Genomic DNA, 20,993 nt, shown 5'->3' with positions numbered 1-20,993 from the left:
GTGTGGCTGTGAATAATTCAGCAGAGCTACTTTGTGTCCTCGTTGTTTGGGGGACCTTTATAGTTGTTGACCTGGGAGTGTAAATGTACACAGCAGTCAACCATTCTGTGTCGTGAAGTCACAAGGGATGTAGTTGGCTTTACTTTGCTGTTCTGAAGTATGAAATCTACCCTCTTGGTAGGTCACCCTGCCTCACCTATGAAAAATCATACCAAGAAAAGGTAATTTCAGACCCCCTTTCACCTTTAAGATCACCTATAATCTGTACAAGTCAATTTAAAAACAAACTAAAATATGTTTAGGTCTAAAACGTAAAACTAAAAAAATGTAGTTGCATAAATAAGCGCACCCTTATTATAATGCTTTGTTTGAAGTACCCTTTGAATTTATGACACCATTGAGTCTTTTTGGGTAGAAGTCGATCAACATAGCACAATTAGTATAGGCAGTGTTTTTACTCTTCCTTGCAGTAGTACTACAAATCCGTCAGATTGAGAGGGCATCTCCTGTGTACAACCCTCTTCAGTTCATACCACAGATTTTCAATTGGATTCAGGCCTGGACTCTTATTGAGCCATTCCAAAACTTTGATCTTCTAGTAAAGACATTCTTAAGTTGATTTTGAAGTATGATAAGGGTCAATGTCATGCTGAAAAGTGAAATTTCTCTTCACCTTGAAGTTTTTAACAAGTATGAAGGTTTCTGTTGCTAAATTAACTATTTAGAGCTGTTAACAATTCCCTCCACATTGCCTAAAGCTCTAGTTCCAGCTGCCGAATAACAGCCCTAAGGCATATTGCTGCCTCCACCATGCTTCACTGTTGGTATGGTATTGTATTGGTGATTTGCAGTGTTGGCTTTGCGGCAAACGTGCCTTTTGTAACTATGGCAAAACATTCAACCTTGGTTTCATCAGACCATAACACATTTTCTCACATATTCCTGGTAAACCTGATCTAGTTTTTAGCAAAACATAGCTGGGCGTAGATGTTTTTCTTTGTAAGACTATGAAAAATACTGGACGTTGTTGTCAAATGCTGTACACAAACAGTGTTTGCCAGAAATTCCCGCAGCTCCTGTGATGTTGCTGAAGGGCTCTTGGCAGCATCAAAGTCCATTTTTTTCTTTTTGTCTTATCAATTTTTGAGTGACATCCAGTTATAGATAATGTCACTTTTGTGCCAAATTTAAGCCAATTCTTGACAGTCTTCACAATATTTTATGTTTTGTTTAATGCCTTGGCCACTTTTTTTTAACTCTTTGACTGATAGCTTGCAACAATGAGATACCTTTGCTTTGTTGCAAATTGTTTACAGACCATGGCTTTTGCTGTAAAATGCAACTAAGAAAATGTGAAGAAAATCCTGCAAGAACAGAATTTTATATGGTGTTATTCAGAATCAACTTAAACGATGGCAGCTGAGTGGCGATGAGCGAATGTGCATGGATAAGGTGTTATCCGAGCATGCAAGGGTGCTAACCGAGTGACTTTAGCTTGCTCGGAAAATATGTTCCAGTCCTCGTGCTTTCATGTCTCGCTGCTGTTAAATATCCCCAATACATGCAAGAATTGCCTATTGGGCAATCACTACACTACAGCTGAATACTGACTACTGTTTAGCATGAGTCTAAATTTGATTGGCTAATTCTGAACACAACCACATCCCCAATTTTTAAAGAGTGTTCCCACTCATGCAACCACGTTATTTTTATTTTCCCTCAAACTGATTTCAGCTCATTTCCCAATGGATTGTACAGGGTGACATTAAAGATGGAAAAAGTTCTGAAATGATTCTTATGACAACACAGCATTTAATCTTAATTATCCAGATGTCTAATTTCAGTAGGCCATGAGAAATAGGTTATTTGAAAGTTGGCTCTTGAGTTGTTTGCTGCAGCTTACTATCTATCTTTGGGGGACAGGAACATAGAGTAATTGTACAATAGATGTATGCTAGTATGTTGATTATCCATTGTGTGAGTCCATGTAGTTTGTGGACTTGCAAAACATAGAAGGACGCAGATTGATTAAATATGCAGGGAATGATGGTAAAACTCATCCCACAATCCCCCTGACCTAACATAGTAACATAGTAACATAGTTAGTAAGGCCGAAAAAAGACATTTGTCCATCCAGTTCAGCCTATATTCCATCATAATAAATACCCAGATCTACGTCCTTCTACAGAACCTAATAATTGTATGATACAATATTGTTCTGCTCCAGGAAGACATCCAGGCCTCTCTTGAACCCCTCGACTGAGTTCGCCATCACCACCTCCTCAGGCAAGCAATTCCAGATTCTCACTGCCCTAACAGTAAAGAATCCTCTTCTATGTTGGTGGAAAAACCTTCTCTCCTCCAGACGCAAAGAATGCCCCCTTGTGCCCGTCACCTTCCTTGGTATAAACAGATCCTCAGCGAGATATTTGTATTGTCCCCTTATATACTTATACATGGTTATTAGATCGCCCCTCAGTCGTCTTTTTTCTAGACTAAATAATCCTAATTTCGCTAATCTATCTGGGTATTGTAGTTCTCCCATCCCCTTTATTAATTTTGTTGCCCTCCTTTGTACTCTCTCTAGTTCCATTATATCCTTCCTGAGCACCGGTGCCCAAAACTGGACACAGTACTCCATGTGCGGTCTAACTAGGGATTTGTACAGAGGCAGTATAATGCTCTCATCATGTGTATCCAGACCTCTTTTAATGCACCCCATGATCCTGTTTGCCTTGGCAGCTGCTGCCTGGCACTGGCTGCTCCAGGTAAGTTTATCATTAACTAGGATCCCCAAGTCCTTCTCCCTGTCAGATTTACCCAGTGGTTTCCCGTTCAGTGTGTAATGGTGATATTGATTCCCTCTTCCCATGTGTATAACCTTACATTTATCATTGTTAAACCTCATCTGCCACCTTTCAGCCCAAGTTTCCAACTTATCCAGATCCATCTGTAGCAGAATACTATCTTCTCTTGTATTAACTGCTTTACATAGTTTTGTATCATCTGCAAATATCGATATTTTACTGTGTAAACCTTCTACCAGATCATTAATGAATATGTTGAAGAGAACAGGTCCCAATACTGACCCCTGCGGTACCCCACTGGTCACAGCGACCCAGTTAGAGACTATACCATTTATAACCACCCTCTGCTTTCTATCACTAAGCCAGTTACTAACCCATTTACACACATTTTCCCCCAGACCAAGCATTCTCATTTTGTGTACCAACCTCTTGTGCGGCACGGTATCAAACGCTTTGGAAAAATCGAGATATACCACGTCCAATGACTCACCGTGGTCCAGTCTATAGCTTACCTCTTCATAAAAACTGATTAGATTGGTTTGACAGGAGCGATTTCTCATAAACCCATGCTGATATGGAGTTAAACAGTTATTCTCATTGAGATAATCCAGAATAACATCCCTCAGAAACCCTTCAAATATTTTACCAACAATAGAGGTTAGACTTACTGGCCTATAATTTCCAGGTTCACTTTTAGAGCCCTTTTTGAATATTGGCACCACATTTGCTATGCGCCAGTCCTGCGGAACAGACCCTGTCGCTATAGAGTCACTAAAAATAAGAAATAATGGTTTATCTATTACATTACTTAGTTCTCTTAGTACTCGTGGGTGTATGCCATCCGGACCCGGAGATTTATCTATTTTAATCTTATTTAGCCGGTTTCGCACCTCTTCTTGGGTTAGATTGGTGACCCTTAATATAGGGTTTTCATTGTTTCTTGGGATTTCACCTAGCATTTCATTTTCCACCGTGAATACCGTGGAGAAGAAGGTGTTTAATATGTTAGCTTTTTCCTCGTCATCTACAACCATTCTTTCCTCACTATTTTTTAAGGGGCCTACATTTTCAGTTTTTATTCTTTTACTATTGATATAGTTGAAGAACAGTTTGGGATTAGTTTTACTCTCCTTAGCAATGTGCTTCTCTGTTTCCTTTTTGGCAGCTTTAATTAGTTTTTTAGATAAAGTATTTTTCTCCCTATAGTTTTTTAGAGCTTCAATGGTGCCATCCTGCTTTAGTAGTGCAAATGCTTTCTTTTTACTGTTAATTGCCTGTCTTACTTCTTTGTTTAGCCACATTGGGTTTTTCCTATTTCTAGTCCTTTTATTCCCACAAGGTATAAACCGCTTACACTGCCTATTTAGGATGTTCTTAAACATTTCCCATTTATTATCTGTATTCTCATTTCTGAGGATATTGTCCCAGTCTACCAGATTAAGGGCATCTCTAAGCTGTTCAAACTTTGCCTTCCTAAAGTTCAATGTTTTTGTGACTCCCTGACAAGTCCCCCTAGTGAAAGACAGGTGAAACTGCACAATATTGTGGTCGCTATTTCCTAAATGCCCAACCACCTGCAGATTTGTTATTCTGTCAGGTCTATTAGATAGTATTACCGTATATACTCGAGTATAAGCCGACCCGAGTATAAGCCGACCCCCCTAATTTTGCCACAAAAAACTGGGAAAACTTATTGACTCGAGTATAAGCCTAGGGTGGAAATGCAGCATTTACCGGTGAATTTCAAAAATAAAAATAGATCATTATTTCCCCCTAGCTGTGCCATATAGTGCTCTGCACCGTTCATATTTCCCCATAGGTGTGAACCATATAGTGCTCTGCACCGTTCATTGTGCCCCCTAGCTATGCCATATACGGTGCTCTGCACCGTTCATTGTGCCCCATAGATGTGCCATATACGGTGCTCTGCACCGTTCACTGTGCCCCATAGCTGTGCCATATACGGTGCTCTGCACCGTTCACTGTGCCCCATAGCTGTGCTGTGCCATATACGGTGCTCTGCACCGTTCACTGTGCCCCATAGCTGTGCTGTGCCATATACGGTGCCCTGCACCGTTCACTGTGCCCCATAGCTGTGCTGTGCCATATACGGTGCTCTGCACCGTTCACTGTGCCCCATAGCTGTGCTGTGCCATATACGGTGCTCTGCACCGTTCACTGTGCCCCATAGCTGTGCTGTGCCATATACGGTGCTCTGCACCGTTCACTGTGCCCCATAGCTGTGCTGTGCCATATACGGTGCTCTGCACCGTTCACTGTGCCCCATAGCTGTGCTGTGCCATATACGGTGCTCTGCACCGTTCACTGTGCCCCATAGCTGTGCTGTGCCATATACGGTGCCCTGCACCGTTCACTGTGCCCCATAGCTGTGCTGTGCCATATACGGTGCTCTGCACCGTTCACTGTGCCCCATAGCTGTGCTGTGCCATATACGGTGCTCTGCACCGTTCACTGTGCCCCATAGCTGTGCTGTGCCATATACGGTGCTCTGCACCGTTCACTGTGCCCCATAGCTGTGCTGTGCCATATACGGTGCTCTGCACCGTTCACTGTGCCCCATAGCTGTGCTGTGCCATATACGGTGCTCTGCACCGTTCACTGTGCCCCATAGATGTTCCACATAAATTTGTGCCGCCGCTGCCGCAATAAAGAAAAAAAAACACATACTCACCTCCCTTGATTGCAGCTCCCGGCGTCTCGTTCCGGCGCCTCCATCTTCCCGGCGTCTCTGCTCTGACTGATCAGGCAGAGGGCGCCGCGCACACTATATGCGTCATCGCGCCCTCTGCCTGAACAGTCAGAGAGCAGAGACGCCGGGAAGATGGAGGCGCCGGCCGGGAAGATGGATCGGCGCCCGGCGGCTGGAACGAGGACAGGTGAATATGCTATACTCACCTAGTCCTGGCGATCCTCGCGCTGTCCCCTCCTGTCTTCGGTGCCGCAGCTTCTTTCTCTATCAGCGGTCACCGGCACCGCTGATTAGAGAAATGAATAAGCGGCTCCGCCCCTATGGGAGGTGGAGCCGCTTATTCATTTCTGTAATGAGCGGTCCCACGTGACCGCTGAAGAGAGGAAGAAACTGCAGCGCCGAAGCCCGTGGGACGGCAGGGACAGCGCGAGGATCGCTGGGACTAGGTAAGTATACCTCAGCGCCCTCACCCCCTCACCCGCCGACCCCACCGCTACCGTGACTCGAGTATAAGCCGAGGGGGGCACTTTCAGCCCAAAAATTTGGGCTGAAAATCTCGGCTTATACTCGAGTATATACGGTAGGTCTAAAAGTGCTGCTCCTCTGGTTGGATTCTGCACCAATTGTGAAAGATAATTTTTCTTGGTTATTAGCAGAAACCTGTTGCCTTTATGGGTTTCACAGGTTTCTGTTTCCCAGTTAATATCCGGGTAGTTAAAGTCCCCCATAACCAGGACCTCATTATGGGTTGCAGCTTCATCTATCTGCTTTAGAAGTAGACTTTCCATGCTTTCTGTTATATTTGGGGGTTTGTAACAGACCCCAATGAGAATTTTGTTACCATTTTTCCCTCCATGGATTTCAACCCATATGGACTCGACATCCTCATTCCCTTCGCTAATATCCTCCCTTAAAGTGGATTTTAGACAAGACTTTACATAGAGACAAACCCCTCCTCCTCTCCGATTTTTACGATCCTTTCTAAACAGACTGTAACCCTGTAAGTTAACTGCCCAGTCATAGCTTTCATCTAACCATGTCTCGGTTATTCCCACTATGTCAAAGTTACCTGTAGATATTTCTGCTTCTAGTTCTTCCATCTTGTTTGTCAGGCTTCTGGCGTTTGCGAGCATGCAGTTTAGAGGATTTTGTTTTGTTCCAATCTCCTCACTGTGGATTGTTTTAGAAATGTTCTTACCTCCCTTCTGAGTATGTTTTCCTGGGTCGTCTTTGTTCGAGTCTAATGTTTTTCTTCCCGTCCCCTCTTCTTCTAGTTTAACGCCCTCCTGATGAGTGTAGCGAGTCTTCTGGCGAATGTGTGTTTCCCAGGTTTGTTGAGGTGTAGTCCGTCTCTGGCGAGGAGTCCATCATACCAGTAATTCACACCGTGGTCCAGGAATCCAAATCCTTGTTGTCTGCACCATCGTCTTAGCCAGTTGTTTGCATCAAGGATCCTGTTCCATCTCCTGGTGCCATGCCCGTCTACTGGAAGGATAGAAGAAAAAACTACCTGTGCATCCAGTTCCTTTACTTTCTTCCCCAACTCTTCAAAGTCCTTGCAGATTGTCGGTAGGTCCTTCCTTGCCGTGTCATTGGTGCCAACATGTATCAGAAGAAATGGGTGGACGTCCTTGGAGCTGAAGAGCTTTGGTATCCTATCGGTCACATCCTTGATCATCGCACCTGGAAGGCAGCATACTTCTCTTGCAGTTATGTCCGGTCTGCAGATGGCTGCTTCGGTGCCTCTCAGTAGTGAGTCTCCCACCACCACCACTCTTCGTTGCTTCTTGGCTGTACTTTTTGCTGTCACTTGTTGCTGTGTGCCCTTTTCTTTTTTGCTTGCTGGTATTGCTTCATTCTTAGGTGTGCCATCTTCATCCTCTACAAAGATTTGATATCGGTTCTTCAGTTGTGTGGTTGGTGATTTCTCCATGGTCTTCTTGCTTCTTTTGGTCACATGCTTCCACTCATCTGCTTTTGGAGGTTCTCTGACACTTTTTGCACCTTCTGTGACCAGTAGAGATGCTTCTGTTCTGTCTAGAAAGTCTTCATTCTCTTTGATGAGTTTCAAAGTTGCTATTCTTTCTTCCAGACCCCGCACCTGTGGTTGATGACTTGAACCACAGATGTGGGTATTAAAAGGGATTTCTATCGTTGTGCAAGAGGGAATCAGGGGAGACTCTTTCCAAAATCACAGCCAGGAACACTCCTACAAAATAGCTGCCAGGACACCATGGTTCCATCAAGAGGGACATAGATTTGACATTCTACAGGATGAGAGCTTAAGGACCACGGCCCTAGCTGGAAGAATACAAATCTACTCCATTGACCATCCCTGAACCCATGGAGACATTTGGAAAAGCCAGGATTGGGACCCTACCGTCATGGAGAAGTTTGGAGAAGCCAGGTTGGGATCATCCGGTTGCCAGGCCACGTGCCTTAGTAGACGGTCAGCTTCCTAAGCTTGTTGGTACCTCCTCTGTGGGTGCCTGCCAAAAGTGGAGTGCCACAGGTGGAGATAGTCAGTCAGCCCTGGAAGCCCCAAAGTCGCAGCTGCTCTAATCCTGGCGAGGTCAGGCTCAGTACTACAATCTTGGTTATTTTTTTGGGACGATTTTGTATGTTATTGTCTGTTTGGTGGTTTAATAAATTATTGCCACCCTATTTTATCCTCATCCCGTCTTGTCTGTGTAGTATTATGCCCACAGGAAAGGAGAGCGGGTGTTCAGTGGTGATGAACTCATTGTCCATGCGGTCTTGGGACAGCGGAGGAGAGCATAGACTGACTCCCCCCCCCCCCCCCCCCCCACACACACACACACCCCGTGTCTTTTTCATGTGATTTTTTTTTTTTTTTTTTTTTTTCTACATCACAAAAACCTTGCTTTTTAACTAGGTGTGTAGACTTTTTATATCGACTGTAGTTTTGTCCCATATATCTAAATTCTAAAGGTATAGTTACATGGGCTGATGTCTGCCCATATTGAAGGTTGATTAACAATATACAAGTCAGTCAGTGCTTGCTTAAAAGCCTCTTCACACAGGTCAATGCAAAATATATGCGGGCAGAATAATTAGTGTGACTGTTATATCCCCATACAGCAGGCATATTGTCAGCAACAAATTGCCTGATTAGATAATTTACGCAGGCAATTTAATCAGCAGGATGCAAAAGGTTTGGCTTGTTCATTTACCAGTGCTGTGCCTACATGGGTCAATGATTGGGAACAAACATTCTTATCAATGCACATTTGCCAAGTATTGTCTTTTTGAAAGGGCTTTTAGTTTTAAGGTACCTTCACACATAACGATATCGTTAACGATATTGTTGCAACGTCACGCTTTTTGTGACGTAGCAACGATCCCGCTAACGATCTCGTTATTTGTGACAACGACCAACGATCAGGCCCCTGCTGGGAGATCGTTGGTCGCTGGGGAATGATCAGGACCTTTTTTTGGTCGCTGATCACCCGCTGTCATCGCTGGATCGGCGTGTGTGACGCCGATCCAGCGATGTGTTCACTTGTAACCAGGGTAAATATCGGGTTACTAAGCGCAGGGCCGCGCTTAGTAACCCGATATGTACCCTGGTTACCATTGTAAAAGTTAAAAAAACAAAAAAAACACTACATACTCACATTCCGATGTCTGTCTCGTCCCCCGCAGTCAGCTTCCCTGCACTGACTGTCTGCGGCGCCTGCCGTAAAGCAGAGGACAGCGGTGACGTCACCGCTGTGCTCTGCTTTACAGCCGGTGCTGACAGTCAGTGCGGGAAGCTGACGGCGGGGGACGTGACAGACATCGGAATGTGAGTATGTAGTGTTTTTTTTTTTTTTTTTTTTAACTTTTACAATGGTAACCAGGGTAAATATCGGGTTACTAAGCGCGGCCCTGCACTTAGTAACCCGATGTTTACCCTGGTTACCCGGGGACTTCGGCATCGTTGAAGACAGTTTCAACGATGCCGAAGTCTTTCCCCTGATCGTTGGTTGCTGGAGAGAGCTGTCTGTGTGACAGCTCCCCAGCGACCACACAACGACTTACCAACGATCACGGCCAGGTCGTATCGCTGGTCGTGATCGTTGGTAAGTCGTTTATTGTAACGGTACCTTTAGTCATCCCTCAGTCTTTTTTGAATGGAACAGCATGGTAGGGCCCCATACACATTAGACTAAAATCAGACGAACCCATCGATTCTATGGTATCGGCCATTAGTCTAATGTGGTATGGGGCCTTCAATAGCTTTACCCCAGCAGGTGATGTCTGGGTAAGGAAGGGTAGCGGTTGCATTACCAACCACCAGTCTTTTTGTTATCATCAAAGATAAGTTTCTGGCAGCATCTCTAGAGAACACGAGCACTCGGCTGAGCCCAGCGTTTCTGCGTACGAGGATGTCGGCTGACGGCAATCTGATGTGTATGGCCTCATGTGTGACTGACTGCTACATTGAACTCCTGGCTGTGGTCTTGCGGCCAGTGAAAAATGGTGGACATAAGTCTCCCATTATGGTGATCAGTGGAATCCCAGCAGTGAGGCTCCCACCAATCTAACAATTCTTCACAAATAACTGGTTCATTCTTTTTGTTCAGATTTCCAAAGTATTTGCCATGTTCTCTACAGTTCCACTGGACCCAGAAGAAGGCTGGCCTCTCCGTACATTGTTTTGGTTCCTGAATAAGGACATCATAATGCCATTGCTCATGAATTGTCACAGTTGCCGCATTGTATTGTCACTCTAATAAAGTAACGTTCTGGAAAGCGCATCCTGGCTAACCTGTTTAGAAGCAGCCTGGCTTGGAGCTAGAGGTTGGTCTGTGCTCGCTTTTCTTGAAATTCTTGTTCTGTAATAGATCCTAAAACTTGGAAGTGAGACGGTTTTGGCATAAATATTACTAGTGGGGAATCTGGTGAATCTGTTAGGCCATGTTCACACGTTGCGGTTTTTACCGCGGATCCGCAGCGTTTTTAACGCTGCGGATCTGCAGCAGTTTCCCATGCGGTTTACAGTACCATGTAAACCAAATCCGCTGTGCACATGCTGCGGGAAAAAAACGCACGGAAATGCAGCGTTGTTTTTCCGCAGCATGTCAATTCTTTGTGCGGATTTGGAGCGTTTCTGCACCCATTGACTTGCATTGAGTCGGGCACATCTGCAGCAAAACTGCAGATGTAAAAAAGATCTGCGGTTTAGCTGCAGGATCGGGAGGGGGGAGTGTGTGGGCGGGGCCTGTGCGGGGCTCTCGGGGGGCCTGTGCGGCGCTGCCGGGGTCTGTGCGGGGCTCTCGGGGGTCTGTGTGTGTGTGTGTGTGTGTGTGCAGGCATTGTCCGATGGGACTACAAGTCCCATCAGGCTATGCCTGCTACAGTGACAGTGATTGACACATTAGCCAGTGATGGGACAGTAGTAGTCCCATCATCCGGCTAATGTGTTGAATTTAAAAAAAAAAAAAAAAAAACACAAACATAACAGAACATACAACATATAACAGAACATACAATACATACAGTACATTCATACATATAACAGAACATACAATACATAGACATACAGTACATACAACATAGAGTACATGCTCACCATTACCGTGTCACCTTGATCACCGAAGCCAGTGTCACCTGTAAAAAAATCTTAAAATAATAAACAAACACTATACTCCCTGTGTCCGCAGATGTCCAATTATAACGAGTATAAACATAAGGATGAATGACCTCGGGGAGATCAAAACATCCAACACCATGGAGACACCATCACGTGTTTCTCAACGCAGTGATCCAGAAAAACGCTCCCATCCCTTATGGGAAATATGCAAATGCATGTAGAAAAGCCGCGGAGACACCATCACGTGTTTCTCAACGCAAGCAATAAAATGCCAGGTCTTTCACCGGGAAGGAAAAACCACGGGAAGGGCAGCATCCAAAAAGGAAAACCACCTATGCCAAAACATGGTATCCATCCACAGACAGCTGTTTCGGGGTATTTGCCCTTGATCAGTGTGGAGTAGGAAACTGGCTATTAGGAGCAGTGCCTAGTAAAAGGACTATAAACATAACGATGAATGACCTTGGGGAGATCAAAACATCCAACACCGCGGAGACACCATCACGTGTTTCTCAACGCAGTGATCCAGAACACTGCCCCTACACCCTTATGGGAAATATGCAAATGCATGTAGAAAAGCCGCCAAAATGTTTCTTTTGGGGTCCATCTGATAGGTATGTGTCTAAATACCTTTTGACTTGCTGTGTAGGAAGTGATGCAGGTTGTGCTTTCTCATTTAAAGGGCCACCAATCATATACCATGCAGTATACACTTTGGGTCCCAGTGGTGGGCAGATGCCTAGGCAGTATGACGGTCTACCATGAATGGCCTGACAATGCCCACAAACATATTGTGTATTTAGCCTAATTCAGTGTGCTCTGAAAGCTAATTTCAGAACATTTTGGCCACTGTAATAATAATTTAAGATTTTCCCAGTTACCTTGAATTTCTTGTACAGGCGGTAAAATAATTATTGAACACGTCACCAATTTATTATGTAAATATATTTCTAAAGATGCTATTGACATGAAATTCTCACCAGCTGTCTGTAACAACTCATCCAATCCACACAGGCAAAGAAATCAAGCCATAGATGTCCATAAAGTAAGTTAGGTGAAATAATAAGAAATTATATAGGGAAAAAGTAATGACGAGCCATGGAAAGTCATGACACCAGCTGAAATCTATCAGTAATTAGAAGGCAATCCTGCCACTTAGTGAAAAATAATACATCAACTGGTTCAACTGATTGTCTATAAAAAAAGGTGTCTCATTACCAAGGTGTCACACAAGAAACATCTCAAGATGGGTAAAACTCGTGAGCTGTCTGCTGATGGCATTAGTTGCAGAAGACTTTCTAAACTACTGAAGATTCCAGTGAGAACTGTTGGGGCCGTAATCCAAAAGTGAAAAGAACATTTCGCCATAAACTGGCCACGACCAGGTGCTCCCAGCAAGATTTCAGACAGGAGTGAGAAGAATTATCAGAAGAGTTGTCCAAGAGCCAAGTACCACGTTTGGAGACCTACAGAAAGATTTGGAATCAGCATTTTTGTTTCAAAGAAAACTATAAGTAATACACTCATCCTCCATAGCCTGTATGCACGCTCACCATGCAAGTCTCCTTTGCTGAGCTGAACAAAAAGCATGTTCAAGTGCATTAAAGTTTGCTCAAAGTCTACAGAAAAAGTAACAGCACTAACAAAAATAAAGTTCCTGTAGTGGAACAGCAGACCCGTAGCCAAGGAACTAAAGCGGTTTGCCGAATGATGTCAGGTGCTCAACATCTGTCAGGTGCTCAGCAAGTAAGTATACACGACTTCTGAAGATAGAAGAATATGTGGCATTCACCCCAAAAAATGTACTAGTCCTTTATTGCTTGCTGCAGGACATGGCTTGATCGAGTTGTGCAGGTTACAGAGGCATGTGGGGAGAGACAAGAAGGACGGCAGCCATTTCATATAACAACGCTTCCATGGGTTTGCTCAACAACATTTATGCAAGACTGTCAAATACTGGGAGAATACAGTCTGGTTAGGAGACCAAAACTGAACTCTTTGGATGCCATAATACTCGCTTTGTTTGAAAGCCAAAAGGCACTCATAAGCCCCAAAACACCACACCAACATTAAAATTTGGAGGTGGAAACATCATGATCTGGGGCTGTTTTTCAGCATACGGCACTGGCAAACTTCATATAATTGAAGGAAGGATGAATGGACAAAGTTGCGGAAATATTCTTGTTTAAAATCTGCTGCCATCTACCAGGATTATGAAAATGAAACGAGGATGGACAAATAAGCAAGATGGCAAACCCAAACACACAGCCAAGAAAACGCACAATTGATTTGACAGACACAAAATTAAGCTGCTATAATAGCCCAGCCAATAACTGAACCTGAATCCAATACAAAATTTATGGAATGAGCTAAAGCTCAGAATTCATCGAAGGAGCTTACGTGACCTTCAGGATTTGAAGAGTGGTTGTGTGTACGAATGGACCAAAATCACACCTGAGAAATGCATGCGACTAGTTTCTCCATACAGGAGGCATCTTGAAGCAGTCACTAATAAAGGCATTTGTAGGAAGTATTAAATACATTTTAGGAAGTGTGGTCCATACTTTTTCCCCTGTGTAATTTCTCATTATTTCACAAAACTAACTTTATGGACATCTATGGTTTGATTTATTTGCCTTCGTAGATTGGATGGGTTGTTACCAACATCTGGTGATGATTTCATGTCAATTGCATCTTCAGAAATATATTTACTTAGAAAATCAGTGATGTGTTAAATACCTATTTCACCTTCTGTATTTGTAAAGCTCTGACATAAATCTGAGCTGTCATCATCAAGCTGGGCACTTGGTAAGAAAGCTGTGAGCAGACAGCAGCACATACCTTGTCTAGCTAAACCTGTCTGATAACATGGTCATTGTGTTGAAGTGCCATGGATGGAAGATTAGGATGATTCTCTTCTCAGTTTGAATGATATTACACTGTGGCCTACTTTTTTCATTGAGTAATAACCATGTACACAGCCTAGATTCCTATAAGGAAACATCACATCGTAAAATGCTAATAATGTAATTGATAATACAATAATTACGGTAAATAATTTGTAAGAAAATCAATAAACATTTATGATCATGCTATATAAAAGCCAGTGTTAAAATACGTAGTACAAAAGGTCTCTGAAGGGGGAAGATGTAATTTAACATTTTTGTCCTTCCCTTCATTTTTGTTTAGGGATTTGCAAACCTCTTCTACATGTAATAAAGTTCTGTAAATTGTCACAAATAGACAAAAATCCTTCATTAATAAAACAGTCCCACTGGTGACTGACAGCCGATAACACAAAGATTAAAAAATGGGATTGTTGTGTCACATACACTGGTAAGGAAAAAAAAATCAAGAATTCTTTATTGCAGAGTCCCACATTCTAGATAGGAAAAGTCTGACATGGAGAACACCCTAGTCATAATGATTTACAATTATTTTTTGTCACAATAATGCCTTTTTTTTCTATGTTATCTACCATATACTTCAGTATACCTATTTTTAAGGTTTTTCACCAATGGCTTGATTCAAATTGGTCAAATGCACAGCAAAAATGCTTCAAAACGCGTGTTTTTGCAGCTGTGTTTTTCCTGCCAAGAGATGCCGAAATGTCTACATAAATTTACTCAACGTGTGCACACAGCCTTAGGGTACCGTCACACAGTGGCATTTTTATCGCTACGACGGCACGATTCGTGACGTTCCAGCGATATACTTACGATCTCGCTTTGTCTGACACGCTCCTGCGATCAGGGACCCCGCTGAGAATCTTCGTCGTAGCAGATCGTTTGAAACTTTCTTTCGTCGTCTAATGTCCCGCTGTGGCGGCATGATCACATGGTGTAACAAAGGTGTGCACGATATTGTATACGATGTGCGCATAGTAACCAACGGCTTCTACATTGCAAATACGTCGTGAAGTTATCGCTCCAGCGTCGTGCATTGCGAAGTGTGACCACAGTCTACGACGCTGGAGCGATATTGGAGCGATGCTGGAGCGTCACGGATCGTGCCGTCGTAGCGACCAAAGTGCCACTGTGAGACGGTACCTTAACAGTATTCTAGTTTGAAACGTTCAGTATTTGTTGTTGCTTCAATGTTGGGTTATGTTCATACGTAGCAGAAAATGTCCGCTGTAGACCACCAATCCACAACCAATCTGCAGACAAACCCCTTGTGTCCGCGCTCATTCGGAAATCTGTATTATCATGTTGAAGAAAAATCGTTGATATTGTTTCGATTGTCTTCCAAGTTTCAGCAGTTTTGTTCAGATGAGAAAAAAAAATCTCTACTTTTCAATTATCTAGCAATCCTTGAAAAACAGTCAGCATGGTTTGTGTGTATGGAGCACATCTTTGTCAGTCCGTGTGCCTTCTGTACACCCTGAGCCACCTTGGTCAGACGAGAGTGATTATTGTAGGGCACCTCTCAGGGCCGGTCAGAGTTTTGTTACCAGCCGGATCACTGGCACGTGGCACAGTATGTCTGTGGCCGTACAGGCAGCTCATGTGCTGTGTTCACAGGTAATTTGAGTTGTGGTTTACAGTAATCTTTTAATTCTTGAACATAACCTTTCCTTTTTTGTCTGATTTTTCTGGAAAGCTTCATACTCAATGTCGGCTTTAATCCTGTTCATAATGATAAATGGGTCATAAAAATGTATATGTAGATTTCAGCAAACCGGTGAATATTTGGTCTCTAATGTCTATTTCGCAATGGTTAAAGGGGTATTCCAGTTGGAAACAATTATCACTTAATGCTTGGTGGTAACTTTTAGATCGGTGGGGGTTCAACTAGTGAGTCCTCCAACAATCACCAGTACGGGGCACTTTGTCCCCATAAGAATATATAGCAGAGCGCATGCTTGACCGCCACTCGTTCCCTATAGATTTGTGGGATCACGGTTTTCCATTCTCGCTGGGATAAAAGTGCTCCATTTTGGCGATCACTGAGGGTCTTCGGATTCCTACTGATTTAGGCGTAGTCTCCTATCCTGTGGAGTGTGACTAGATGATAACGTCTATCTACTGGAATACCTCTTTAATTTAGTGCTACAATTTACATTCACAGATTTCTCACCTTATCGAGCATTGATTGGCTATATACAAGTCAATGGAAACTCATTTACGAACGGTTACTACCATCATCCTACCCATACAGCATGCATATTGTCGGCAACACATCGCGAGGAGACAACGACGATTTTTAGGCTTTATAAACAGCCCAATCATCAGTGAACATATTTACAGCCAATGATCAGGAATGGTCATTCTTGTCAATGGTCCTTCTACGATTACAGGCTTGTGGGTTATGTGAAGTACAGTTAATCTTCAGTAATCTGATTTCCATCTCTCAAACAGAAAGTTTATTCTGTTTGGATTTGGGTAGCTGTTCACCACTTTTTATGGAAGCGAAATAGAACGTCCTAAACGGTTTGTCTAGGGTTGACATGAAAGTCTACAGTCACTCTGTGTGCTGTCAGGTCTACGGTGTCGGCACAAGGAGTTACCGATCTTTTGGGAATGTGGCCTGGAGCTTCCAAATGACATACTTGCAGTCATATGACCGCCCGCTTCTGGCGTCGGTACTGGAGAATCCTGACAGTACACACTGTGAGGCTTCACAAGTGATCTTTACCTAGTCATGCTCACTTTTTGGACCAGTGCACATATGAAATCTGTGGACCAAGCAACAATAGCAATGGGGCTGACCGACTTCATTGTATTGTAAGCCATTACCGAACACTTAGGGTACCGTTACACAGTGGCATTTTGATCGCTACGACGGCACGATTTGTGACGTTCCAGCGATCTCGCTGTGTCTGACACGCTCCTGCGATCAGGGACCCCGCTGAGAATCGTACGTCGTAGCAGATCGTTTGAAACTTTCTTTCGTCGTCTAGTGTCCCGCTGTGGCGGCATGATCGCATGGTGTAACAAAGGTGTGCACGATATTGTATACGATGTGCGCATAGTAACCAACGGCTTCTTCATCGCACATACGTCATGAAATTATCGCTCCAGCGTCGTACATTGCAAAGTGTGACAGCAGTCTACGACGCTGGAGCGATATTGTTACGATGCTGGAGCATCATGGATCGTGCCGTCGTAGCGATCAAAATACCACTGTGTGACGGTACCCTTATAGTGCTGCTTATCTTTTTGGACAACAAAGGATCAAGCATATTGAATTTCATTATGCCGTATCCCACATTATTAGATCTGAGGATTGTTGAGCTGACCCTATACCAACGGACTAATTTTGCAAACTTATTAATTAATGAAATTTGCCCAGCCGACCATTGTCTTCCTGTCGTTGGATCTCATTTACTTCTTATTTCTAGATGTAATCGCATAGCTTGTATTGTATGACAGTGCTCCTGTACCTGGAATCCTTAAGTTTGACATTTAGCAGTATACACGCTGGTTTGGCCTACGCACATGCCAAAAACTGTCAGCATTGCCCTTCTAGAGCAAAGACACTGGCTTCATTTGAGCGAGATGTCGAGGTATGGTATTTGTGGTTGAGCTTTGCTTGATCTGACGGAAATACCCAGAGATCTCGTTCTTTCTGGATTTTTCAAGTGCGGTAAATATGTCATTTAAACATCAAAAAGTATACCATTTGTGTTTATCACCAAACATGGATCTGGTCCCTGACCAGCAGGAATTAGTGACATTTTTGGAGCCATACTTCTCAAGGCACTTGTAATGTAACAAGCTTATGTGGTCTTTGTAGATGACCTCTACAGTCTACATACAATAACTTTATAAAATATGGTATCTCATTTACATCCATTAAGAAGATATTACAGGCAAACCGTATGTGGGGATATGCCTGCTTTATGGGCATCATAGAGCTGTTCTCTGCCCGTGACCCCATTTATTAGCCAGAATGAAGAGGTGCACAGGTAGATAAGCCCATTTGTGACTTCATGTAATGCTGGTCCATTGAGTTACAGAAATGGGATCTTCCCTTTTCAATATAAAACCAATGTCTTCAGAATGAAGCGCATGACTTTTCTAATGAGTGTAAGCAAGTTACCGAGGTTACCTAGCCTTAAGATGGCTCATCATTTTTTACATTGATTTCCTATGGGGGAATGTAAAGGTTCTCCTGGTTCCAGGGCGGCGGGCATCTATCAGTATTTTCCTCCTGTTAATATTGCTTCCAGAAAAGAGGTCGAGTGTCTCCAGTTATTTCACTGTAAGAACCACTGTGTGATGTATGATCCTTGAAGATGTGTGTTGTAGGGACACAAGGCGTGAAGACCTGGCTCACAGTGATGTTATACTGATCTTCTGTCTCACACTGATCTTAATCATGAAGGACTTTTCTGTGTTTTACTCTTTCTCTGACCGTGTGATTGTATACAGCAAGGTTTATTTCTATTGTATTTGTAATAATTACCGCAGTGCTCAGATTAGTAATGGAAGTATACCGTTCTATCGCTTCATATATGGGTCCTCCCATCTTACCTGGTCATAAACAGTAGATACATTTTGTTTAAAAAGGTCTTTCTCTTTTAGGATCTATCCTTGGGTTTTCAATATCAGATCACTGAGGGTCCGAAACCTGGCACCGCAGCCCATCAGCTGTTCCCAGCTCTGGCGGAGGATGGATGTACACAGTTTGGAATGAATGGTAGTGGATCTGTGGTAATCGGCAGTGGCCACTAAATAATTGATGGAGCTCTACAACTGGTTATCCATCACTGGAACTTATAACCAACTGTTCAGTGACGGTGCCGATGTCAGACCCCAAAGATCTGGTATTGATCACCTGTCCTAAGGATCATAGGATTGCAATATTCCTGTAGTTTTCTCTCCAGACTTCCCCATAAATATACACATCACTTGTCACCCATGATGCCAAAGGATCAGACATGGTACAATCCCTCAGGCCTCCTGTACATATTACATCATCTTGAACCTTTTTTTATGTGTAGGGTGCAAAACAGACCAGAGTGACTGAGACCAGGTAGTAATATTAGACTATATCATCTAGTAATTAACCTTTCACGTTCCATATTCTGTCCTTGGGAGGTGGAGCAAGGAAACTCATATATCTTTTTTTTTACCTTTCTTAGCTAGAGAATGAGGAAGATGCCTCGGAGACCCCAACTGTAGAGCAGCCATCAACCTCATTACAAGCTTCTCAAGCTTGCCAGACCACAGCCGCAGCTTCAGTAGATGCATCTCCACCCCCGTACAGCAGTATTGTCGTGGACAGTGGTGTGGACACTGGTATGTATGGTGGTACTCTGTGATCATTGCTGCCCATTCATGTGTATCGGCCATTTGGAAACCATCTTTTCACTCCAGGGAGAATTGAGTTACTTCATGTAACGTTTCACTGTATGATCCTAAATTTGTATAGCAATGTACAGCTCCTGGCATATGATTGCAGGTAGTATTAGTTGGAAGGTGACTACCCATCCCAACATGTGAGGAGCCCTTAAGGTGTCCTTCCCACCCTGTGGGGAACTGCAGCACAACCCCAGGAGTCCACTCCATAGCCGGCTGTTACAAAGCAGCAATATGAAGGGATTCAGAACTAAATAAGGACCAGTTGCATCCCCCCCATGATTGACATCCTAGTGATATGACATCTCTTTTAGAAGATGAAAATATTGCTTTGATGTGGACCTTTCACTAGGTCAAAACTTACCAATTGTCGCTCAAAATGTATTCCCTCTGCTCCACTGTGTATTCGATTTCTGTGTGTATGTGTTCTTTGTAAATTTGCTATGTAGCTCTGGAGGTATTAACTTTTTTGTCTAGTCTTACATTTTATGGTGTTTTTGAGTGTTAGTAGCTGACAGGATTTTTCTGCATAATTACCCATTAAGCCACGAGTCCTAGTAAAGACAATAAAAATTAGCACTAAATAAAAAGGCCCGTATCTCTGTAACAGTATGGCGGAGTTGAGAAAACATAAGTCGGCAATACTCAGTTTTTTGATCACTTAGTACAGTGATCAATTGCAGTTTCAGCTCACCCCCATATACACTTGTATCATGTAAACCTGCAACTCCCAGTAGGTCTTTAACAATAGTAAAGATACTGGGAGTTGTTACCAGCCATTGTTAGACTGCAGACCATACAGGAACCACAGCACTGATGAAACGCAGGCAGTATCACAAATAAACATTTACACCCAGATAACTTATAAGTGACACCGTCTTTTATTGAAGTCATTTCCATCCCTTTTATCTTATTTATTTATTATACTTTGCTCATATAGCACTATCATATTACACAGCGCTTTACATTCATTATCATCGTTGTCTCCATTGCGGCTCACAATCTAAATTCTCTATCGAGTATGTCTTTGGAACGTGGGAGGAAACCGAAGAACCCGGAGGAAAAACATGCAAACACGTTGTGCTTTGTGGGTTTTGAACCCATGACCCCAGTGCTGCACTAAGCACTGTGCCACCGTGCTGTGCCTTCATGCAGTACAGACGCCGTGAAGTGATTTCATGCACAGAGCTCCTCTCTGCATACTTCCATCTTCTCCATCTTCAGCAGCACTTCCCGACACAGTGCCCTTAAACATAAAAGTATCATTACACTTTCCCATAAGCAAAAAGTAAAAATATTTCTGATGCTGTGCCCTTGAATAAATAATTGCCCCTCACTGTGCTTCTTACACAAAATATCCTCTCTCCCCTTCTCCATAATATTCCCACACCCTTCTCGGTAATGTCCCACAGCACTGCCCTTCTCTGTAATGTCATCACCCACATTGCCCTTCTCGTAATGCTCTCCCCCTCCACATTGCCCTTCTCTGTAACGTCCCCCCACATTGCCCTTCTCTGTAATGTCCCTCCCCCACATTGCACTTCTCTGTAATGTCCCACAGCACTGCCCTT

The 20,993-nt window shown here is 43.4% G+C and overlaps 1 protein-coding gene across 3 annotated transcripts in view; it reads left to right on the top strand.

The window, feature by feature from the left end:
• The window catches only part of NDFIP2 (Nedd4 family interacting protein 2), a 148,838-nt gene that overhangs the window by 11,040 nt on the left and 116,805 nt on the right, over positions 1 to 20,993 (top strand). For all 3 annotated transcript variants that reach the window (XM_069758065.1, XM_069758064.1, XM_069758066.1), the window contains exon 2: positions 19,206 to 19,362. In XM_069758065.1, the coding sequence (XP_069614166.1) occupies positions 19,206 to 19,362 (157 nt within the window). The remainder of the gene's footprint in view (positions 1 to 19,205; positions 19,363 to 20,993) is intronic.

Source organism: Ranitomeya imitator, chromosome 3, assembly GCF_032444005.1.
Source record: "Ranitomeya imitator isolate aRanImi1 chromosome 3, aRanImi1.pri, whole genome shotgun sequence".
Taxonomy (NCBI): Eukaryota; Metazoa; Chordata; class Amphibia; order Anura; family Dendrobatidae; genus Ranitomeya; species Ranitomeya imitator.
The sequence above is the reverse complement of the archived record's forward strand: the minus strand, read 5'-3'. Positions and strand labels throughout refer to the sequence as shown.